The 24,247-nt window shown below is 40.7% G+C and overlaps 3 protein-coding genes across 7 annotated transcripts in view; 2 read left to right on the top strand and 1 right to left on the bottom strand.

The window, feature by feature from the left end:
• The first annotated feature begins 81 nt into the window (after positions 1–81).
• Positions 82–8,590, top strand: hnrnpa3 (heterogeneous nuclear ribonucleoprotein A3). Of its 4 annotated transcripts, XR_003985157.1 has the most exons (12): positions 84–297; positions 1,046–1,165; positions 1,279–1,425; positions 1,511–1,721; positions 1,828–1,917; positions 2,040–2,111; positions 2,675–2,722; positions 3,512–3,649; positions 3,749–3,865; positions 3,959–4,029; positions 5,456–5,525; positions 6,133–8,590. XR_003985157.1 is itself a non-coding variant. In XM_030427727.1 (11 exons), the coding sequence occupies exons 1-10, from the start codon at positions 211–213 to the stop codon at positions 4,012–4,014; spliced, it is 1,086 nt and encodes a 361-aa protein (XP_030283587.1). In that variant the 5' UTR covers positions 84–210; the 3' UTR covers positions 4,015–4,029; positions 5,456–8,590. The 4 variants fall into 4 exon arrangements, 3 of the variants coding, with proteins under 3 accessions (XP_030283588.1, XP_030283587.1, XP_030283586.1); XM_030427727.1 differs by having other exon boundaries at positions 5,456–8,590; XM_030427726.1 differs by lacking the exons at positions 5,456–5,525; positions 6,133–8,590 and adding an exon at positions 4,131–4,785 and having other exon boundaries at positions 85–297.
• A 692-nt stretch (positions 8,591–9,282) lies between these two features.
• On the bottom strand, positions 9,283–16,145 carry nfe2l2a (nfe2 like bZIP transcription factor 2a). Its single transcript, XM_030427725.1, has 5 exons — positions 15,903–16,145; positions 12,674–12,940; positions 12,319–12,411; positions 12,038–12,214; positions 9,283–10,919 (listed from the first exon to the last, which is right to left on the bottom strand). The coding sequence occupies exons 1-5, from the start codon at positions 15,927–15,929 to the stop codon at positions 9,660–9,662; spliced, it is 1,824 nt and encodes a 607-aa protein (XP_030283585.1). The 5' UTR covers positions 15,930–16,145; the 3' UTR covers positions 9,283–9,659.
• A 5,446-nt stretch (positions 16,146–21,591) lies between these two features.
• The window catches only part of agps (alkylglycerone phosphate synthase), a 31,288-nt gene continuing 28,632 nt past the window's right edge, over positions 21,592–24,247 (top strand). The window contains exon 1 of one of the 2 annotated variants that reach the window (XM_030427818.1): positions 21,592–21,858. In XM_030427818.1, the coding sequence (XP_030283678.1) occupies positions 21,671–21,858 (188 nt within the window). In that variant the 5' untranslated portion in view covers positions 21,592–21,670. Of the gene's footprint in view, positions 21,859–22,107; positions 22,273–24,247 lie in introns of those variants that run through there. The other variant, XM_030427819.1, reaches the window with a different exon arrangement.

Here is a 24,247-nt window from a genome sequence, read left to right as displayed (position 1 = left end):
ACCAGTAGATGGCACAAATTATGGTTTTCTTTTTCTTTTCTTTTTTATTGCAGGAAGTCAGACATCACAAAGGAACACTGTGTACTAATGTAACTCTGCACCTTTAAGCAGAAACAGTCCTTTACATAGAATTTCACTCGATCATATATACACATGAATGACAGTAGCCGTCTCGTGCTGTAGGTGTAGTTTTGATGACTATCATTTAGGATGGACGATGACGGACTGACAGCACGAGCGATGTCACCGTCACGTGATCCACTCAGCTCCGCTCCAGGGAAAGTCTGCAAAATGGAGGTGAGGCGGCCGCAAATATTGCAAATAAAATACGGCTATTTGTGAAATGCTGTAAAGTTAGCATTTTTGGTATTTAAAATGTGTGTCACATTTGGGTGGAATGCGCGCTTTTGTGTTGTGATATGTAACTTAGCTTTTCTGTGGCTCTGATGTTGCCATGTCTGCAGCGCTGCTGGCCGTAGCAGACGTGCTAACGGCTGTCAAAATAACAACAAGCGCACTAGGTTGTGTTAGTTAGCACTGGATAGCTCTGTGCTGGGTGACTGTTTCACTTGACTGCTACATTAACAGCATAACTTGTTGTTATAACACGTAGAGTCAGCGAAACTCTTAATGATAACGTAATGTTCGACCTACGGCAGCCCTGAAGTGAGCTAATGCTAACTGCCAAAGCTAGCAGGCTAACTCAGGCTGTTTAAACCTAAATTATGAGGTGCGGGCCTCCTGTTCTGCTGCCAAGACACTTCTTCTATCTTATATATGCATTGGGATCATCTGACATTCTAATTATACAAGATGTGGATGTTTAAGTGGCTAAGTCGTTGGGCCTAGTATGTATCCTGACCTATCAATACAGTGCAGTTACACATATTTGTAAGAACAGTAATTTGAGGTTTTTTTGTTGTTGTGGTATACTCACATTATGTAACCATGCTGTATGGCTCCCAGTCCCAATTAGTCTGCTCTAACATTTTTTTCTGCTGCATTATTTTGAATTTACTTCCATGCTGTGCTTTTTACATTACAGGACCAATCTAAAGAACCAGAGCAGCTCAGAAAGCTGTTTATTGGAGGTCTGAGCTTCGAAACCACGGAGGAGAGTTTACGGGCCCACTTCGAACAATGGGGTACTCTCACGGATTGCGTGGTACTTATTTTTATCATGGCTTTTGACAAAATAAACTATATTAATCTGTTAACATATCTACAAGCCAGTTATAAAGCACTCACTAACATTGTTTATCATTATGTTGTTTCTAGGTGATGAGGGACCCTAACAGCAAGCGTTCAAGAGGGTTTGGCTTTGTAACATACTCCTCTGTGAGGGAAGTCGACGAGGCTATGAAAGCAAGGCCTCATAAAGTAGACGGAAGAGTTGTGGAGCCCAAGAGGGCCGTGTCCAGAGAGGTAAACAAATCCCAGACCAGAGGGCAGATTCTGCAGCAGTGTCATTGTTAGGTGTGTGTGCTCATTCATACGCACTCTGTTTCAGGACTCTAATAAACCAGGTGCCCATCTGACAGTGAAGAAGATCTTTGTTGGCGGTATCAAGGAGGACACCGAGGAGTACCACATCCGCGAACACTTTGAGAAGTATGGAAAGATTGAATGCATTGACATCATGGAGGAACGCTCCACTGGGAAGAAGCGAGGCTTCGCCTTTGTGTCGTTTGATGACCATGACACCGTAGACAAAATCGTTGGTATGTGGTTGCTTAGTCTTTCTACTTGTATGAGAGTTACCAAGGCATTTTGTAAACATTAAGCAATGGTGTGACTGTATTGTGTTTTTTCCTGTTTTGTTTGCAGCCCAGAAATACCACACAATCAACTTCCACAATTGTGAGGTCAGGAAAGCTCTCTCAAAACAGGAAATGAGTGCTATGTCCTCAAACAGAGGTTGGCACACGATCAAATGGAAAAAAGATATACTTGGAGACCATGATTGTTATTGCTGTCTGCAGCTCACCTTACAACGCTGCTGTAAACGTTTCTAAAAACGATGTCTTTCTTCATATCAGGCAGGAGTGGAGGATCTGGAAACTTCATGGGGAGAGGTGGCAATTATGGAGGTGGAGGCAACTTTGGCCGAGGTGAGTCGTATTTGCAAACCAACTGAAGGTGCCAGTGACCCAAACCATACTAATGCAGGTACACTTGACAGTGGTGTTCATGTGTCAATGGGGGTTTCCAGGATAAAGCTTTGCATTCAAACTGGGGAAAAAAGTCAAATGGTTGTATCTCTTCTTCCTTATTTTTTTCTTTTAATGTTGGTTGGCAAACAAATACATGGTGCATGGCCATGCCAATGTGGTAAAACAGGTTCCTCAGCTGGGTTTGCATACCCAAGAAGCTTCGTTGACACATCCAACCTACTAGGCGAGACGTTCATTTTATACTTCAGAGTGCTTTCTCTTTGTTAGTCCTACAACAGGGAAATTTGCATTGGTACAGCAGCAAAGTGGATAACAAAACAGATAAGCATCATCAAAAAGCAAGTTAAAAGCATGATATTATCAGGAGGAAAGTCAAACGGTGAGAACAACACAAATAATATTAACAAGTGGACAACTCATCCGTGACATGGCAATAATGCAAGAATGAACATGTTAATCACAGTTTTAAGGTATGATATATTGTATTCTTGTTTTTTTAGGTGGCTATGGTGGAGGAAGAGGTGGTTATGGCGACGATTTTGACAGTGGTGAGCTGTAGCAAAAATTTTACTTTCAAAATGTGTATGAAGTCACATGGGCTGCATGTGGACATATTTTGGGTTAATATCTTTGCTCATAAACATAACAACTGTGTCACGTCTTTAGACGGACAGTACGTTTACATGCACAGCTTAGTCAAATTACAGCCATAGTTCGACTATGCTACTCAATCAGACAACTGCAATTGTCCGAATATACATGTCGGTGAGAAATTTTAATTATTGGCACGATAGGTAGCGCTGTACCCACTTCAGCTAGTGGTAATAGAGCCACCTCCGGCTGACCTCTTTACGTCACCAGCAACAACAAACTCTGCCCCGGCATTCGAGAAAGAGACAAAGCTACATCTTTGTACATTTCGTATATGGTGTACATGATAATTACACAAACTAGATGCACAATGGCGCTCTTTCTTGCTGTTATTTCGGAGGAAAGACACCGCCGCCGCTGTCTTTCTACTACCAGCTCACGGCCCCGGGAAAAAAATCTCGAGCCTGCGCAGAAAGCAAAATCTGATCTGATCTGACGGAACATATACATGCAGGAGTAATGTGGCTATCAATCGAATAATCTAGGTGTTTTAATCCGACTGTGAAATCCGATCCGGTCTGATTTTAGTCAGACTAAGAATTATATATGCATCTTGAAAATCCGATCATAGTCGGACTAACCCAACAATTCGTTTTTCTCGAGTGTCATGTAAATGCACTGAATGATTTACAACTGTAACTAAATAAGGTTATGGTGTAAGTTTGCTTTGTTTTTCTTTGTTGCAGGTCCAGGAGGAAATTATGGTGGAGGACCAGGTTACGGAGGAGGCCGAGGGGGCTACGGAGGTGGTGGTCCAGGGTATGGCAACCAGGGTGGTGGATTTGGTGGCAACTGCGATGGAGGTTACGGAGGCAATGATGGAGGTAGAAGTTGTATTGACTCCAGTATTTTGACTGTTAAACTAAAGTGTAAAAGACACCTGAAATGAAGACTTAACTTAAGCCTGACACTTACATCTTTAGGATATGGAGGAGGTGGAAATTACAACGACTTTGGAAATTATGGCGGACAGCAGTCTAATTACGGGCCCATGAAGGGTAACAGCTTTGGTGGAAGAAATTCAGGGGGACCCTATGGTGGTGAGTTTTACCCCCCAAATACACTTCATATCCAGTGACATCACATCAGAATTCTCCTTAATATATTTTGTGGTCAACAATCCTTAACCGCAGGTGGCTACGGCTCTGGCGGAGGCGGGGGAGGTGGCTATGGCTCACGGCGATATTAATTATTTCGTGTTTTGGTAAGTTACATTCAGTTTCGCACCACCCTAGTAGCACAGTACAGAGTGAGCCCATGAAAGTGCAGAATAACTATTTGTTCTATCCTGTATCCATTCAACAGGCTTCAGTTCTTAGCAGGAGAGGCGAGGAGGTGAGCAAAGGAATTGTCAGGAAAGCTGCAGGTTACTTTGAGGCAGTCATCTGAAAGCATTAGAGGAAGACACAAGTCAGACTTAACTGCAGCTCTAAATGGGAGAAGTTTATGGAAGAAGGACTGTATAAACAAGACATGAGTGCAGATGATCCCCTTCCTTAACTGTGATAGATGTTTCCCTACTAAGCAATTTTTTCCTTTTGTGCGTTTGAAGTGTGTGTATTGTGCCTATGGTATCAGGGTTAAAAAGTAAATTTTTTTTTTTTATCTGCAGTCAGTTCTTACTATCTTTATTTTTCTTTTTTTATATTGGTTAGTTTTTTCTGGTCCAATGAATTTTTGTCAAATAGCATCGCTACATCAAGCCCTCAGAAAAATCTAGAATTATACTTTTTTTCTTTCTGAAGTTATTATGATTGCTCAAGTGTCAAGTGTATTTTGATTTTGTATGTGAAGCACAGTATGTAAATCCTTCTTAGTACCAGTGTCAACAAATATGAGCAAGTCTGGATTAGAATTAAGGGAATCCCTCACTCTTCTTGTTCCCAAAAAAACGGATTCTAGATTGTTCGAATATTTTGATTAGTAGAAAAAGACCGAATAAAATTGTGTAGTAAAGTGACATGAAGTTCAGTGCGTTATTGGCTCAGAAAAAAAAAAAAAAGATTAATTTATTTGTCTGCTGTCTGCTCTGTGTGACTGTGTAGTTTAGCATATCCGCCTGTCCAGAACTTTCATCTCCTTTTGGAGTATTATTTAAGATATCTATGAGTGAAAATAGTGTATATATGATGCATTTGCTTGTACCAGAGTCAATGACAAGGGAGTTTTGGGTAGTCCTAGGTCAAGGGCCCATGCACCACCTATGCCAGTGTTGAGCGAGTAGGATTATAACAGCCACAAGCACCTGCAGTTGGGCCCTCAGCGTCGCTAGTGTGGAAGATTGCAGATGACTGTCAGACAGGACGTCTTCAGCCCCAGCACAGTGGACCAGTCAGCATTTTGAGAGAGAAGGGAGAAGGCAGCATCGAGCACAACGCCCATGGAGGAAGCTTGCAGTGTCGTTCCTGGTAGTGAGCATCTATCTCTCTTTCAAGGCTAGCTAAACCCTCCAGCAGCTGGTGCTAGCGAAGAAAGACTAGTTCCTGGACACATTGAAGATCCTGTTTGAGTCAGAGATACTGCAGTTTCTAGATTTCAGACATTAACAAGAAAAGGGAGTGAGTATTTCACAAAAGCTGACTTTAAAGAAGATGGAGCAGGTAAGAGTAACCACTTTGCTTGATTTGCAGATGTGGAAAGAGGAATTCTCTTCTTGCTGAAAATCTGTAAAGACCTGATAACATGGAAGGTTCTGGATGGGTAAGACTTTTTCAAAATATTATCAAAGGTTGCTCATGTTGTGATCTAACAGTGCAGATGGTAATTATACAAAGGTGCAAGGGTTCTTTTAAGGTAAAGGAGCAGTATGATATCATCCAGTGTCAGTCCACTTTGACCAGAGTAAGCCTTTGACCTTCAGCACACTGCTTCTGTTGCAAAATATGTTGTCTCCATGTTTTATTACCTTTACTATCAGTCAGATAGTTCTGATAAAGTTTTATACTGATAAAACACTAAACAAACATTAAAATATCGGCTCTCATATGGTTTTTACACTCAGTGGCCACTTTACTAGGTACATGTGTACACTCTATTGGAATACAACAAAACAGTTCTGCCGTCAATTGTACCTTTACAAAGTTTATAATGTTTCAGTTTTGATGAGATTTTTAGAGATGTCTTCATTCAATCAGGTTTTATTACTGAGGTTATAGTTAAAGATCCCATATTTAGTTAATTTTCATTTTTTTTTGTCTTTATTTTGGATGTTTACTGAGCAACTTTAATGTCCACCAAACAGATTTCTCATATAAATTGCTGTAGTTCCTCTATTGACCCTCTGTCTGAACGCTCCTGTCTCTTTAAGGGCCTCCCTCCTGAATTGTCAAGTCTGCTCTGATTGGTCAGCTCTCACAGGCCCGAGCAGACACCACCCACCGTGTTTCAGCATCAGCTCTGCCGGTGTTTTTGCAACCACGGCTCTGCTGACTGAGGGTGGTGACTGTGTCGTTGTGACATCACAACGTTACGAAGTCCTGGCGGCTCGATTGAAGGCACAGTTTCAGAATCTGGCCTGTGTGCGTTTCCCTGTGGATTGAGGGACTGGATACTTTCACAGAATTTGATATGGCACCTAAACCTGCTTTATATCTAAGAAGAAAAAAATACATGAAAATCTGACTTTCAATAATATGAGACCATAAAAAAGGGTGATGGTGTGCCAGACTACATTTTATTGACAGGTGTCTCAAGTTTTCTGTCCTCATGAAAGCAAACTAAAAGGGTAACTCCAGCAATTTTTACACATTAGAGTGTGTTTACAGGTCTTTGAGAGTGCTACTGCATTTTTGAAGAAAGTAGAATGAAGCTTTTTGTGACGTTACTCAGTGGCTAAGTTGCATTGTGGGTAATGTAGATTTTGAAAAGCAGTCCACCAGTGTAGCATTGGACACCTATAACAATGTTATACATATAACATGTAGTCAGGGAGAGTTTAAAAACAAATGATTGAAGTCAATACAACAGAAACAGATATTGCTGTTCCTATCCCATGCATTTTTCTTCCGTTTTTTAAAACCTGGCACCGACATTACCCACAGTAAAACTTGGCCACCCAGTTACGTAACACAAGGTAATTTATCAAATTACATGCAGCCTCCTCTGGAAAGACTTAAGGATTGCTTACTCTAAAACAACACATGCGATCACTATTGAGGGGTAAATGTTACTTGTTTTGAATGTAAAGATCACAACTTATGCACTATATTAAATGTTTTTATTTTTTTAGGGACATGTCATTCACAAAGCTAAATGCTGTAATTCAAACCCATCCTTAGCTGTTTTTTGATTGTTACTTTGAGTCTCTTACACTTGTAAGGAACAAGAAATGCATTGCAATATGAGTAATTTACTCAGAATAATTTGTCCGAGTAATATCTGTCACCATTGTCTAAAGAAGTCTGTCACTCATTTATTATTTATTTTCTTATTCTACCATTGCCTGTTGTTACCCTTTTATTTTCTGGTTTTGTTTATTGAACTGGTACGACTGATTGTTCGTAGATTTATATACTAAATAACGTTTTGTTTTTTTGTTTGTTTGTTTTTTTTTAAATGCAGCTTCTTCTGCAGCCACAAAAGCCAACACAATTTTTCACATATGCAGTCTTACTCCCCAAGAACTGTAAACACACTTGAATGTATAAAATTGGTGTAGATGCCCTTTAATGGCAGAAGAGTTGTATTGGATTACACTAGACTACACAGGTGTACCTAATAATGTGGCCACTGAGTGTATATTACGTCATGCCGTGTTAAAATGTGTGGGAATTACTGTCCTCAGCTGTCCTCATCACGATTAAGAACAGTGAAGAACATAATGAGAAGGAAAATTAAAAGGATTATAACCACTGCTAAGGCAGGTCATAGTACTGTAATGTATAATTATATTGCATTTATTAAACGGGCAAGAGATCAGAACTTTGATAGTCCAGTTTTAAAATCAAGGAGGCCAAATCCTCTGCATAAATCACAAGCACATCATCCAAAGAAATTGTCACGAAACAATTACTTTATATGACAGGCAGTCACATGAGCAGATGCACAACATGGGAAACTGTGGTCACAAGTTGAAAGTAAACTACAGCATTATGCCAAACAACATGTATAGAGTATTCACAATTATTAGTCACTGATATGCATTCTAAGAGGTATTAATATCAATGACTTCCATTTCATGGAAGGCTGACTGTTTGTCTACTTCCTGAGTTCTGAATAGGTTGAGATGGTTGGGAAACTTTTGTAAGATTTCATTAAAAATAGGAAGTTACTGCTGCTGTTCTAGTAGGTTGTAATGACTGCATTTTAGGATGTAGCAGTTATGTAGTAGGTGATTTAACATGGTAGGTTAAAACATGCAGTTCCAATACAAATCTTATTAAGAAAACTACTATTTTTCTTGACAAAAAATTCACTTTTTAAGATTTATACATATCAAATATAATATTTACATTGACATGGCCATAGACATGGTAGACATATGAACCACATGAGTACCTGCAGCAAATTTAGGTTTTACAAACATACATTTTTAGGATTCCACACAGGTCAGCTCTGCTCAATGTGAGAAAAAATATGGAAAACCCATGCCTTCTAATGTGTTTCTCAATCAGTGGATAGTGAAGGATAGTGTTTCTACAGAGGAATGCCAAAATCGAAGACACAGAATAAAGCTGTGCTTGCCGAAAGCACACCAGTGTCAATGAACTATGTTTCAACAGTAGAATGTGTAAATGTTGGCTCTTGAATAAAAATGTTTTCCATGACGTGAGTGTTTTATTTGGGAAAAGCACTTGAAAGTCAAATGTCGAGATGTAAATGTTTGTCTTTACTGAAAGTCCTCTTAATGTTAAAAGGTTCCGTTGTATGATTTACGAGTCCCAGACGTCCTTCAGTCTGTTGCCCTGCTCACCAGTTCAGTTTGTCACACACCCTCTGATGTCTGCCATGAGAGCAGAAAATGGGCTTGGTGATCAAAGGTGGTGTTTGTGTGTATGTGTGTGTGTGCGAAAGTGCATGTAGAGCACATACTGATTGCGTAGGGCTTTACCTTTTGAATATGCGTGCCCGGTGGACCATTGTGAAGTTGTCATGCATGGTTCACACTGAGCATACTCCACTGTAGCTCCACAATTGTTCTCTTTGTTGTCAAACATAATGAATGCTGTGGGTGTGATTTCTTTTGCGACATCACAGCATTAAGAGATTTAGGTTGCTGTACAAACAAGCTTGCTCCATTTAAGGGCAATCCGATTGTAAAAGTGGTTTAGGCCAATCACATTTCTGTTTGAGTACAATATTCCGTCTTTGCTGTTTTGTAAGAGCCTTCGAGTAGAGAACTGGCTTGAACATGTGGTAAGTTATGCAACCATTCCTTAGACTATATATCCATCTGGCATCAATCTGTTGCAGGCTGTGGTCAACACACAATGTTCTGTTTTCAGTAAATACAAGCCCATATAGCTATAGGAATAGTTTATTGGAAAGCACAGATTTCAAGATTTTATAAAAGAACCTGGGCAGCAAATCATAAAGGGACAGTTATAAAATATGAGTAATGATTGAAACAACCATTAGCATACAGAAATATGATATTTACAATATATATATTTACACATACAGTAACATCTCAATCTCAAAAGCAAGTAATGTTTATATTTACAAACAATGTCGGTTAAAGAATCTGTGAGCGAGTACAAAAGAAGTAAAATATCAAAAATATTACAACATTCAGGAGAAGTGAGCAAAAACTATACAATAGTTCTGCTGAGCTACTAATGCTTTAAAGCTGAGCGACTACAAAGTTATTGCATAGTATTACTATGATAATGCATATTACGCAGGAGACATTTGGTTGTCCTTGCTTTTGATGAGAGTCTTTTTAACACGAGGGACGAGGAAGATGCTGCCATTCGTCGACTGCTGGAGGGAGTACTCGGACGGCGAGTATGTATTCCCCTTCTCATCCCTCAACGTGCTGAAGACTTCCAGGTACAAGCTGTTGAGTTGACGCTTCATTTCCTTCAGGTTGGTGGTGTTCTGGCTCCTCTCGCTCAGCAGACGCTCCTTCTCCTCCTTCAGTGAGTCCAGCTCGCCCTCCAGACCCACTATGTTCTCCATCTTGCGTTTTCGGCAGTTCTGGGCAGCCACCTTGTTCTTGCCACGGCGGCGTATGTCTCGGACCAGGGCCAGCTGGGCCTCGTTCAGTCGGTGCTTTGACATCAGCTCATTGAAATCGTCGACAGGCAGATTGATAATCATGTCTACAGTGAAAGGGATTTTGAGGGCCTTAGCCCTCTGCTCGTCTCTGGAGAGACGCACATCAGAGCGTCTCTTCTTGTCTTTGGTAAAGGGAGCGTTGTTGTGGCCACTCTCCTCTACCGGGTCGGTCTTGTGCAGTTTGGGCTTCTTTTCCTGCTGCTGTTGTGGCCCTGTTACGGCAGATACAGAAATTGCTGACTGAAGATCATCAGGTTGGAAATTTATTGAGAACATCTCTGAGTAGTCAGATTCTGCACTCCCAGGGTTGTGGTCCATCTCCTCCATGTCTGAATCGCTGTAGAGGTAGGACCCATCTCCATATACAGACTTGCCAGGTGAACTACAATGTGGACTTGTGTTCGAAGAGATTCCTGAATCTGAGTCTGGCAACTCTGCCGTCAGACTGTGTTTGCCTCTGTCAAACCCATCTCCAGGTGAGAGGCAGTAATTGTCCACCGGTGTAAAGGGTGGCTTGATTGGAATATCAGACATGGTGTCACTTTCATGTCCTTCAAGGCCATGCTGACCACTGCTTTCTTCCAGAATGGTGTTGGGGTAAAATATGTCAGGGAAACTTTCTGCAGTGAAGTCAGTGTTTAACTGCAGAGCTTTTGCCTTCATCTGGCTCAGATTGTCCGGTGGGGCCATGCTGGGAACAGAGCTGTTGAACGTATTCATAAACTCTGCAGGACAAACATTTACATTGTTTGTCTCTCCCTCTGTGAGATTGGTCATGGGGTAAAAACTGTAGTTTGGATTCTGTACTTCTGGGCTGTTTGGAAGAGGATATGTTGTGGTCTCCAGTGTGTCCTCCATTTGCATGTTCAGACATTGCTAGAAGAAAAGATAAAGAAACCATTTAAAAAAAATAAACCAAGATATTACAGTGGATGTTACAAACTCTGCTCTGTTAAGTATGAAATTCAGTGGTGTTGCTAGTAGATCAGAAGATAAGAGCGAGTATAAAAATGTTAACTTTGATTGCATGTGTGGTTACGGAAGCATTTCGACAGTGGCATCCAAAACATGACCTGTAACACATTGTGTGACTTGTGTGAAAATATTTCCAACAATCTCTATTGAATGGAATTTACTTTGCACATCGATTTGGATTTATCTTTTGTCAAAATCTAAACACTACAATCTGGGATGAATATGATCAAATGAGTTTGCCTTATTCCATTCAAACATAAGAATGTCTTCTAGTTACACAATAAAGGTTTTACGCGGGGAAACTAGGATATTTAGCCATGCAATTTTTCCAACAGACTAGTATTTCAATGCTGGCAGAGCTACTGTAGGTGAGGCACAGGGTAGCCTTTTTAAATTTCCTAGACTAACAAGATATCCTGTTGTGGCCCAGAAATCTCCATAACCATCTCCCTGTTTGCTGCTGCTGAAAAATTTAGAGAACGTTATCTATGAAAAGCAGCCCACACAAACTGAAACAAAATTCCTCAGTCTTATCAGCAGCTTGTCAGAGCAACTCATGCAGTGCTGCTCGATAGCAAGCTGTAGGGTTAGGATTGTAGTCCAGTCCACACGGTGAGAGGTCGAGACAACAAATGGCACACTGCCCCGCCCAATCAGCCAATGCAAATACGATCTGACTTCAAACAGAACCGATAAGGCAACAGCCAAAAAAACATGTACATGTCCTCATGTTGCTGTAAAGTCTTTATGAGAACACCTTCACCATCTTCTTGTCCTGCAAATCTTGAACACCACCTCCATAATTCTCTAAAAAGTCTCAACAATGAAACCCAGTCATAGTGGAACAAGCCAGGTGCACCTGTCTCACATATGAGACCCTATTCTAACAGAGTAGACAAAAAAGTATTTGTCCTCTAGTGCCGGGCTCCTGCCATCCATGCATTCTTTGGGTATTTGTTCCAACAAATACCAAATGCTAACTGCCATGCTGTTGAGGCTGTAGAATCCATGTATTATACCTGCAGCTCGGGGAGGGACAAAAGCTCCATCCAGGCCTGCTCCAAATCTGGGGACATCCTCTGTGGTGATGGTGGTGATAGCGGATCTGGGGAGAGGGTGGCCGAAAGCAGAGTGGGCTGCTCTGGGGACATCATGGGTGCTGAAACAGCAGTTGTGTCCAGGCAAACTGCAGTGTTCTGTCAGACAAACACAAGAATATGACAGTTTTATGCAACTTAAAATCATTTTAAAAGATGCATGCTATGGTGTCACAGGTGTGGCAAGAGTGTAATGCTCTTACCTCAGTTTCCTCTACAGGAAATGTTTCTGCTAGAAGCTGCAAACACTCGTCAAAGGACATGGCATCACCATTCTCTTCGGTAAAGGTGACATTCTGAAAGAAAGGTTAAAATATGCACGTTAAAATTCACCTTTAGCTTCCTTTGTGGCAGCACATGATTTTATTTTAATTGAGCGTAGGTCTGTGCAGGGTAGTTTCTAGAGCAAAATACACCGATGCAAAACTACAGACCCACCTGTGTTTTTGTAATTACACAGAATGAGGTGGTAACCTAGCTACGACATGGCCGCAGCCTATCAAATGAGGTGGGAGTGGTCCACCTCTGACATGAGTAACGATGGCCACGTGCACGTACCTGTGTAACCTCAAGAGGTGTGACAGCGGACTGTAGTGGGGCACTGGCCGGCGGGCGGGGTATGTACTCTCCCGTTTCCTCATCGAGCTGTAGCTGCGCCAGCAGGGCCTTCTCCTGCTCCCGGAGCAGATGCAGCCTCTTCTCTTCCTGGAGCTCAAGCTGCCTCTGCAGCTCATGTTCCTTCTGGCGGTGGTTGTAGTCAAACACCTCCCGTCTGGCTCCAAGATCAATGTCCTGCTTCCACAGGATGTCTATCAGGTTCATGTCCTAGAAAAGAGAGAAGTGGATCAGGTTAGAGAGCCGTGAGCCGGAGCCATGCTGTCCATGCAGTGCGAGTGCAAGGAGGACAAGAGTCCCTGCTGCGAAATGTGGCTGCTGCACCCGCCACACCCTGTCCCTCAGTATCTGCTCACCGACAACAACACTGGCACTAATGTCAAGAGAGAGAAGCCACATGAATAATAGATGCAGCTCTCTTTTTTCCCCAGTCGCCACCACACACCAGCCAAAGACATGTATCCTCACTTGATACTGTGTCCAAGGGAAGTGATCACCCTTGATCAATTACACTGGAGGTGTGAATTCATTTGTCACATTCAAACTCAACAAACAGGGTACGCTTCAAATCTGAAGTGACTTCATGACACAGTTTAGATGCTGCTTCTCTAAATGAGGTAAGGTTCAATCTCAAACATGCATATTTCACAGCGTTTATAAAATCAGAAGATTAAAGGTCTGTCTATATTTGGCTTTTTCAAATTACGTAACAGTAATATCGCTAAGGTTGGTGTAATACGACCAAGATATATTAGTAATAAAAAGAAATATAGACCTTGTTTCCTTGTTTTGCTTTCTGCTTTGCCTTCAAAAAACAACTAAGAATACTAATAACTGACCTCAGTATATTCTGTCACAACTCTGCACAAATAATTGCATCCCGTATTTAGTATTTACATATTAAATCGAGTGCTGCTGACAATACAAAATGTCAGGCACAGCACACAAACACATATTGGGATAATGTGATGCAGTTTCCTGTAGATTTCCCCTCACAGGCCGAATGTTATTTGCCTTTTTAAACAAGAGCGTCTAAAGATAAACTGTGCTGCTCTCTTCCTTGGACCTTTTACCAGAACTTATTTACAGAAGGAAACAATTTCACAAGGCCCAGGGATGTTGCATAAGCCGGAGATACTGTCTGAGCATGTGACTTGTTTGTTCCTCAGATTTGGGTATAAACACAACTTATGGGCTCGGCTTTTGTAACGCAGTTGATCATATGCTGAGGACAGACAGAGCCAGGGGGGGAACAGAGAGGAAATAAAGCACAAAGCAGAACAATACACAATAAAGAGGATGTGAAACTGGGGAGAAAATTCTATATAACAAATCATTTCTCCTTTCATTTAAAAATGTAGTCCGTGGGGAACCTTCATAAACCGATAATAATAGCAAACAAGCGCGTATTGATATTTTAAGATACTGTTGACACCATTTTTCTGACTACAACTGTGCCACTGTGCAAAATAAGAACCCACTAACCCTCTTTGCCTTAGTGTTGCATCAGAGGCATGACCACTGGAGGATTACACATTACTGAGGCCGCCTGTAAGTCACACTCACCAACTGAGAGGTGAGCACAAAACCAGGCATTATGGCGGCTGTAGGAACGAGGAAGTTGCCCTAAAAATATGTCTGAACGCACATCATGAGGTCATCCATGTTTTCCAAACTAAAAAGCCACACTCTAGGCTGTAGTCACACCTTACACGCTCATCAGACGAGTCATACTGGTCCCTTAGAAAACAACCCTCATGTCTAAAAAAAAAAAGAAAAGAAAAGGCCTCTCATCTATAAAACCCTTTCACTGTCACTTATTAATTATACTATTATATAATGTCGTAGAGCCTGAGTACCATGACAAATTGTAGCCAATATTTTGAATGAAAGCTAAACAGATCGTGTAAATGTAGGCGTAAATGCAGGTGTAAGATCAGGTCATCAGTTTGGTATCACTAACCTGGCTGTCACAAGACCTGTATTGGCACCAGAACAAGGAAACTAGCTCATAAAAGTACTTTGGTTTCCCACACCTCCCTACCACACAATACACCGCTGAACAACATGCCTTTCTTTTAAAACCGAGACCAAATATGCAGAAGGGACACACGGCTCCTTATTACCAGAAAACACATGTTGAGTAAATTTTTCTGAAAGCCAGCCAACGGCTAATGGCTCCACTGACTATCAGACTGGGTGAAGGAGGAGTGTCACAAAGTGTTTGTGCTTATAGTGTGGGTTGTTCATTTACCTCTCTCTTCAGCGACAACAGGAGGAGGGCCAGTGGTTTATTGCACCTCCTTTCATCACACAGGGATGTGTGTCGGCGGACACCCACCCCTTGACCATGGATGATGAAACACAGCATGTTCCAAAACAGCCCCCTTTAAGGCCCTCATCAGTCAACTGTGTACTTCCACTGACCCTGACTTATATCAGCTTTAAACCAAACACTATGGATGTGAGGCCATATCACGTGGAAAATAATCCCAATTCTATATTACCACTGCACTGGATATAATAACATTCTATGAAGTCCAGCCTGAGCTTCTGTGGCTCCATTATCTAATGTTTTAATACACTGAAACACGAACAGCAGACACATGGACAGCACTAGAGCCTTTTAAGACACCTTTCCCTATGGCCACCAGCTCGTCTCTATCAGATATGGTATCACATGCCTGGTGGAAGGGGGTGGGGAGTTACGAGAAAACGCTCGAGAACTTACTTTTCTGTTTATCACACTTATCAGGGTGAAACTAACTCACTGTATTCAAACCAACAGCTAAAACACTACTGACACGATTTTTTTTTTTTTAAACAAACCTAATGTAATTTTCTCCCCCGTAGAATAAACGTCACAAGCGAATGACTTGCAGAACTGAAAGCGGCTCAGAGGTCAGCGTTAATATCACTAAATCAAGAAAACCAGGGTGTTTGTGAATGGTCTCTCCCACCCTGGAGCTCATATTCCGACGTTATAACATCTTAACTGCGCCATAACCGGACTGTCACCGCGTACCGGTTTTGTTTAACTCGCCTCGGGAAGCGTTAAAAAGTTTTAACCGGGCTGTGAGCGCGTCTCTTGTCTCCCCTGTCTCCCCTGTCTCCCCGCATTAAAGGAAGTTCACAGCCTGGTGACCACTTTTTAACAAATGCTCGTATTTACCTGTTGACTGGAATGCATCACCTCCATTTCCACGTTTCACAGAGCTCTGTCCCGCCGTATAGAAGACGTCTTATGACGGATAAACGTGTGTTATATTCCTCAAATGGAAGATTAAGATGGCGAGCGGTCCGGTGCTGATAGAGTCCGTCGCACTAGCTGAGGCTAAGGAAACATTGCTTCCTTATAATCTAATGCACATTACGGAAACGATGGCCCTGCCTACCGAGCTGCTGCGCCACCGGGATCGTCCCCCTCGCGCCGGCCTATGAGGCGATAAGAGCTGTGCGTGCGTGCGTGTGGAGTCCACGCGAGGAAATATCCACTCAAAACTCAACTTACCAAATATACACGTTTAAAAACACACATTTGTGTGTTGTAAACTTGAACTAACTGTTAAATATGACCGCACACTGATTAGAAAAAACATGACTAATGTATTCAACTAAAAACATTATAACAAAATTAAATCCAATACAAATATCCGACCCAAACTGAGCATTCATTTGACATATTTAGCTGTTTATAATCCATCTGATAATATGTAGGCCTCATTATGTAAATAAAAACGTGACCGTTTCTATTTTAACTCCGTCATCAGGAGACTTTTTTGATTGGTGCATAACGCCCCCTGCTGGTTACCGTTCCCGGTGTGGAGCTGGAGGCCCTGGGGCCCTAATGTCCCGTGGACTCACTGAGGACATCCACAGACCGCTGGGAGGTCCACACAAAGCTGGAAACACAAAAATGTCTTTTTGGTCAATAGTGGAAGTAGACTTTAGACCGTTTAGTTAACAGCAACACTCAATTAGAAGTCGAAGTTCTGCATTCAAAATGTAGCTATTAGTAAAAGCATGCTACAGAAGTATTGGTGACAAAATGTACTTTAGGTACCTCTAGTAAAAGTAATTGTTTATGTCAGTGTGTCATCATATATTTGGATCAAGTAGTACGATGATGTTGTAACTGATCATGGTGGAGATGTGAACTACAGGAAAACATGCAGTATTCCCTTTTGAAAGGCAAGATAGTAGGTATAAAGTAGCATAAAATGAAAGTACTCACGACAAGTGAAGTACGTCAACAGAGCACTGAAGTATAGTAAGTTACACAATACATTCCAACACTGGCTTTAGTACATGTGTATTTTAATTGTCTTATACCGAATGAAATGTTACAATTGTCTTTATCAAAAACAGGCCCACTAGTGACATCAACAACTAAACTACAACAGTGTTTACATAATCAAGAGCAGTGAAACATAAAGAGATTGTAATCTTATTAAACAGTAAAAGGCAGTAGTTGAAAATAGCTATTATCTTTTTTCTCATGTACTGCACTAATGTACAGTTTAGTACCCCCCCCCCCCACACACACACACACACACACACGCACACACACACACACACACACACACACAAGCCTACATTTATGTGACACTTATCTTACAGTTAACCACTGTAAGTGACTGACTGTGTAACAACTGTCTACCTCAGTATGTATTCGTGTATGCGAGTAGTGAGCATAGATGAATGTAAGTTTATTTATTTCTTTCCTTCCTTTATATTAAAATATGTTTTCTAGTAGATATTTAGAAATAGGTTAGTTACTGCATTAGATGGAGACATAGTGAACAAAGCTTTTAATAGCACTGATTCCTTGCTTTTGAATCCTTTTGTTCATGTGTAGATATAAGCTGTTTGCAGGGAAACCTACAATCAATGTATAACATATGACGCAGTAGTGGAATGTGATTGTGCATATTTCCACGAGTACTGCACCAAGATTGGAGTACCTTGTCGTTCACTCAAGTATTTCCATTTCCTCCTTGCTTATACTTCTATTTTGCTTTGAACAGCCATTATAACTTTACTTTGCAGATTAAGATTTTTCTACAAATCATGCGTTGAGTTTATGAAATATGTCGCACTGTTGCAGATTAAACTACCCAACAGTTTATAAAGTAGTTCACATTTACTCTTCCTTGACCATCTTAACGTTAACAAAGCTGCTTATACATGAATGCATCAGTAATCATAATTCAGTAACATTTTCTGCAATAATTCAGCCCTATAGCTCTTAACTAATTCCCATTCTTTACTTACTTACTGACACTACTTCTTTATACTTTTACTTAAGTAAGTTTTTGTTGTGGAGTACTTTGACTTGTAATAGAGTATTATTAAAGTGTGGTATTCCTGCTTTTAAAGTATACGGTCTGAATACTTCTACCACCACTGGTGCTATAGATTAAACAACAAACAGTAGCTAAAGTCGACTCCATGTATCCAATTACATGATAATGGCATTCTTCATAAGAAGAGGGCTACTTTACTTTTGATGATTTCAACCATACTCGGATAGGCTATGCTTATACTTAAGTTTTAAATGAATGACTTTTAGGTGTGTAAGAGTATTTTTTAAAAAAAAATGTTTATTTGTTGTATATCTTTAATCTGAATACTTCTCTCAACAGTGTTGAGCAGACATGCCAGTATGTAATAACTTTAACTAATTTTTAACTTCAAACGGCTGATAATCAGTCAATTCGAGAATCAGGCAGTGTGTTATAAAATGCTCAAAGTTAATTATATCTGAACCATTCTGACACCTCGACGTAAGGAAGAAGTCCGATCGCGACGTAATGAAGTGGCTTTAGAAATATGTCAAGGTAATAAGGCGGACGTAGTCCTGCCTCTGGCACCTATCTGTGAAGAGCCTCACACTAAAGTGCAGCTCACTGTGCCACTGCGTGAAATTACACTAAAAAAGCCTATTTTTTCCCCCCTCTCTCATGCGCGCTCATGAACACGCGTTCACGTTTGGCAGCTCCACGTCGACATTCTTCCAGCTGCATATAGTGAACTGCACAGGACTGGGGGAAGAAAAGGTAAAAGCGGCGGCAGCCACCTTACGATTAGAGCAGCTGCAAGTCCGCAGACGGACACCGACCGCAGTGAAAACTGGCGTTTGCAATGTGGATCCGTCCGTGGCCTGCGATGTCTTCTGATCGCTTTCTGCTTTTTGCATTTTATGATCAAGATCCTTGCCCCTCGTGTTGGATTGCAGCTGGTCCCTTTTTGCGTCTACCTTCATCAGGTACAGTATGACTAGCAGAACTTCATTTCTCTTTATCAGATTGCCTCTTGTGTAAGTACCGTCAAGATAATCATCGAGATGTGCCGCTCATTGTTTTGTTGCGTTATTTTGCACTTCTGAAGTTGCTGTCACTTGATGTGGCAAGTGCCCCAAACTACCCTGAGCCTGACAGAACTTAATGCTCCTGGAGCTTTCTGCACTTTCCTCATTGCTGTCATATCTATCTACATTACTCAGCAGATAGCTCACTCTCCCGAGGCCTGTTCAGTTCAGCAAGTTGTTAAAGCTCAACAGGTAGATTCAATGAATTAATCCCAATGAAGTTAAAGACCTTCAGACATGTCAGCTCATGCACAGACTGGCTCATGTATTAACTTTGCAACCAGATGGTCCAGCTTAAAGAGGTGAGTGAATACATTTTAGGGCACTTTTTGGTGGGATGTACAACAGGATGAACATTTGCAAATGCCCGGATGATTTTTTAGCCATTTAATGATTTCTGTCTGGAGGTGACAATTTCTTAAAAAAAAAAAAGAAAGACTCCATCTGGCCTGCTTTACCTGTGGGACTCCAGGGAGGACCCACCACACAGCCAGCCTCTAACTAGGCCCAGCATTCAAGTCTTTACATCTTGTTCTCTTATCCTCACTATGCCAGCCATTTTCTCTATTGAAGTTGTTGAAGTCAATGCACTGAAAAAGACATTATCAAAGTGGATGTCCTGTTCTCCTTGCTTTGTGTGCTTTACTGCAGGTTTAAGGAGCACCCAGTCATGAGGAGGATAAGGTCCTGCACAAGGACAAACCTATGAGGTGGCACTGTGGCTTTCCAAATAAAGTTCTGTGATACACTCAGACTCTTATTGCTCGCAGTCAGTGCATTACAGAACTTTGTTTTGGAAGTTAATACTTTAACCTGTGGGGGAAAAATCATCAATCATCTGGATATTTAAGTTTACAGCACTGCAGAATACTCCTGTTGACAAATGAACTGTTTTTCTGGAATAAAGTTTACGTCTGTCTCAAGCATTTTTCAAGGCCTCTCGTCCATTTTTTTTTGAGAATTCAACCAGGGAGAATTTTTTATTCTGAGGTTACTCAAGTAGTTGTACAGCTACTTTCTGTGTATGTACTGTAACTTTGTGTTCAGTCGTTACTTATAGAGCACTGTGCCATATGGAAACAGTATGGTCACGCTAGTCAGGTGACTGCATGAAGGTGAGGCAGAGAGGTAAACAAGGCACACTGTTTCAGGTTAAAACCATTTCACAAAGGTCAGTCAGGTGCTACAATGATGCTGCTTTAATAAGGGCAAATATATAAAAAAAAAATGATACTGTTTTAATGCGGAATACATAGAATGTATGAGCCTCAAAGCATTATTTAGGTTTAAGTTGCCAGTTTTCTTCAACTGTACAATGTGTAAAGGCAGATAATTTGTGTATATATATATATATATATATATATATAGATATATATATATATATATATATATATATATATATATATATATATATATATATATATATATATATATATATATATACATATATATATGTGTGTGTATATGTATATGTATGTATATATATATATATGTTTGATCACATTCTTTTTCCCCACTTTCTTTCTTATTCTAAGCCAAGACCAGCTAGTGATAATTTTACCCATATGTATTTCTTTTTTGTCTCTGTTTTTGAAACCGTTGAAAAAGGCATTATTTGTAACCTTCAGTTCACTTCAATATGTCGACAATAGTATCACAATATCTTTTAGCATGACTTCCTGTCCTCTTAAGTGTTACAAGTAGCACTTGTGTAAGAGCTGAATTCCTTTTGTTATCTCCTAACTACTATGTAAATGCTCTGTAAATTCCTTCCAGTCTCAACCGTCAGCATATGCAACCAGTCATATATTGCAAAGCATGCTGGGAAATACGTAAAATGGTGCGTTCAGGAGCTCTTCTTTGGCTCATATTTCAGATTGAGGAGAACAAGTACCGTTGTGTTTCCTCAGGTTTATCCAATCGAATAAGGAGAGAATTGAAAGATACCATGCTTTTATTTCGAACCATATCATAACTACATGCCGAAGTGACATTATAGTGCACATAGGTTTAAACGCATAGTCCTTATAAACTTAATTTTTTCTTAACTTGCGCAACACGCTTTTACATATCGATTAATGTAAAGATTATTCTCTTAGGCCCTAAATTACAATATTCTCATCGCTTGTTTTGTCGGTCATACAGTCAGCAACCCAAACATAACTATAGTTTATAATCATGTAAGACAAATAAACGCAGCACATTTTCACATTTTAAAAGACAGAACCAACAAATGTCTAAATTAGTTGCAATAAATTGCCGTATCGTTTCATCTCTGATCTGAACGAGTTCCTAAAAACACTTAAACATACCACAATGTAACCCTCTCGACGATTTATCATTTTATATTTTCTTAAAATGATGTTGTAGTTTCTTCTCTTGAGACTGCTAAACGTGACAAGAGAAAAAAAAAAAATCCCAGTTTCGTTTGTTGTCACTGACCACTATTTGGGTCACTCGTTCAGATTGAGTTATTTCCGACGGGCTCTGAACGCAGCGCACTTTCCCTGCGCTGACCTCTGACAGTCGCTCATGGATCCGCTCCCTCCCTTCACAAACACGGAAGCAGCATGGCGTCCAACAGCAGCGGCGGCGGCAGCTCCGACAGGCAGCGGATTGCACAGCAAAGACTAAGGATAATTGCCGGGCATTTACAGGGACCGGTGGACGGTGACTCGGCCATCCTAGCCGCGGAGTGCAAAGCCCAGGGGAGCAAGACAGATGTCTGCCGTGAGGGGAAGACGGTGCCGAGGAGGAGGTACAAGGCTGTGATGGAGCGGTGGACAGAGGTCCAGCCTGTGTGGTCTTAGCTATGTATTTATTCAGACGCAAGTGAACCAACATCTAAACAAGAGCCAGGGGGTGACACACGCTGACAGACCGGCTTTTCTCTCTCTCGCGAAGGGAGTCCCGGCTGAAGCGGCTTGTAATTAGCCTGCTAGCTAACATAACTTGGCCACAGTAGACATTCATTTGCTACAGGGTGGGTGCGGCTAGGTCTAGTCTGAGGAGTTTAACGGTGGTACGGTCGACTTTCTCAAAGTTGTTCAGCCGTAGCTTTTACTATGGCTTTTAATATAGCGATACATTTGACGTGTGTCAGTGAGGGTGTACAAAGCGTAGATAAGAGGTTATGTTATGGCTACGCTTCTGGCATTTTCTGATGCTTCGGGTAAGAATTAGCAACATAACGTACGTAAGTTGTCCAGTAGCCTTTTTATCGCAACCGTTACTGTTACGTTACTGTTACGTACAGCAGTTGTCGTGACGTACGGGTTGATCCATCATCTTTGACATTCGACAACTATATATTTACATCGGCTACGTGGTTAATTCCGTTTATATAGTAGTAGCTGTTTGATTATAACGCTAACATGTTGGTAGGGGACTCATTAAGATTATTATTTTTGATATTTTTTGAGCTGGATTTTTAAGACATGGCACACATTAGAAAACAGACATGTAATTTGTATGGAGTAGTAGACAGTGAAACTTCTGTGTCTTCTGCTGATCTGATTGGTCAGGACAAGTAGTGGTCTGACTTTCAACCTATTGGCAGCTGAGCTCCTTTTGAGGAAGCATCACCACACTGTGCTGACATCTAGTGTCAGTCTGAGTTAACAGCTGAGGCGACTTATACAATCAGTTCTTGCTCTTGTTGAGTTCATCACGACCTGTTCTGGTTAATATGACACGATAATGATCAAATATTGTGTCTTGCAGTCCTGATTGTTTGGCCAGTTGCTGTGCTTAGCCTTCATATGGGATTGTAGTGTCTACAGTGAATGAGGTTTGAATTGCAAATGGTCTGACAGTCATTAGGATGGTCCCTGCCCTTTAACAAACTGGGCCTAACCACAGACCACGCTGTGTTGATTTAAAATAACACAAAGTCACTGTTTGTTTTGGAGAAGTACTCGGGTTAGCCTTGGCAGACATTCCTCACTGCTACCTTTCTTTTATTGTGAGTTAAGTGGTTTGTTTTAGGTATAAAAAAAATCCTAACTTGCAGGTTCTGTAGGGGCTCAGCTCCAGTGTATCTCTACAATCACCACTAATGCATTGATAGATATATAAGCATTTAATTTGGATGAGTTATATATAACTTAATATTTCATTAGGCACGCCTAGAAAAACAATAAAAGCAGTGTAATACAGCAGCCCTGCAGTAAATCCTATAATCATAAAGTTCACATCATGTTTTGTCAAAATTTCATTGGGAAGTAGTTCTAAATTTGTTCCAGTTTGTTCAGCTTATAGTCTAAGACTGATTCATTACTGATTATTTGGTTTGAGTTATTTTCGGTTTCCAGCTTTTTAAATGTATGTATTTTTTGGTGTCTGTGCTCTATGACAGTAAGCTGAATATCTTGGGCTTCGGGAATCACTGATTGACATTTTTCAACTTTTCGTGACATTTTATAGAGATAACAACTAATCGACTAATCAAGAGAATAATCAATTAGGTAACCGACAGTTAATAAAATTGCAAGTTTCAGCCCTATTACGTTGTCCACAACTTTTATCCATAGTTGTCTCAGTCCAAAGAAGCTTTGTCATACTGTAAAATCATCATTCTATGTGCTAAATTGTGTTAAATGTACAAAATCATGCAATTTAACATTCAATATATGAATACAAACAGAGTTTTTTTTTATCATCAAAAGAAAGAACTTAAGATGATGCAACAACATTCACACAGATTTATTTGATTTCCCTTCTGTTTCATCCAATATGATAGCGGAAATATTGACATACAACATCCCTTATCCGTGGACCTACATTTCCAGTCTGAGTCTGAGTAAAGGCTTTTGTTGGCAGGAAAGAGCTCAGTTTATCAAAACAAACACATTAAGAGACCTACTGTGGTGACCGACCTACACAAGCACTTAACCCATTTATTGATACATTTTTATTCAGTATGTTCTGCAGCCATGACAGCATATCACCGGTGGCAAGGACTCATTAAAGTATGACTCGTTGTGTCACTCTCATTTCTGCACTCACTCTTAATTTATAGGAAACTCCATTTTGGCAGGTATTAATCTTAATTATGGCTTTTACTCTACAGTGGTAGCATCCCGTCCCTAGTGACCCATGAGTTATGGTTGCTCTGTGAGTAGTGAGCTGTCTCTCTGCAGAGTGTT

The sequence above is a fragment of the Sparus aurata genome, chromosome 9 (assembly GCF_900880675.1).
Source record: "Sparus aurata chromosome 9, fSpaAur1.1, whole genome shotgun sequence".
Lineage (NCBI taxonomy): Eukaryota > Metazoa > Chordata > Actinopteri > Spariformes > Sparidae > Sparus > Sparus aurata.
Note: the sequence above shows the minus strand (reverse complement) of the source record. Positions and strands in the feature narration are given on the sequence as shown.

What these genes read in the sequence shown, in the direction of transcription:
- nfe2l2a (XM_030427725.1), bottom strand. Translation starts at nt 15,929, where the DNA reads ATGGAGGTGATGCATTCCAGTCAACAG. An exon ending in TTCCTGTAGAGGAAACTGAG is followed by an intron (nt 12,215 to 12,318) that starts GTAAGAGCATTA and finishes TTTGTCTGACAG; the next exon opens with AACACTGCAGTTTGCCTGGA. An exon ending in TGTCCCTCCCCGAGCTGCAG is followed by an intron (nt 10,920 to 12,037) that starts GTATAATACATG and finishes CTTTTCTTCTAG; the next exon opens with CAATGTCTGAACATGCAAAT.
- hnrnpa3 (XM_030427727.1), top strand. Translation starts at nt 211, where the DNA reads ATGGACGATGACGGACTGACAGCACGAGCGATGTCACCGTCACGTGAT. An exon ending in GTACTCTCACGGATTGCGTG is followed by an intron (nt 1,166 to 1,278) that starts GTACTTATTTTT and finishes TGTTGTTTCTAG; the next exon opens with GTGATGAGGGACCCTAACAG. An exon ending in TGCTATGTCCTCAAACAGAG is followed by an intron (nt 1,918 to 2,039) that starts GTTGGCACACGA and finishes TCTTCATATCAG; the next exon opens with GCAGGAGTGGAGGATCTGGA.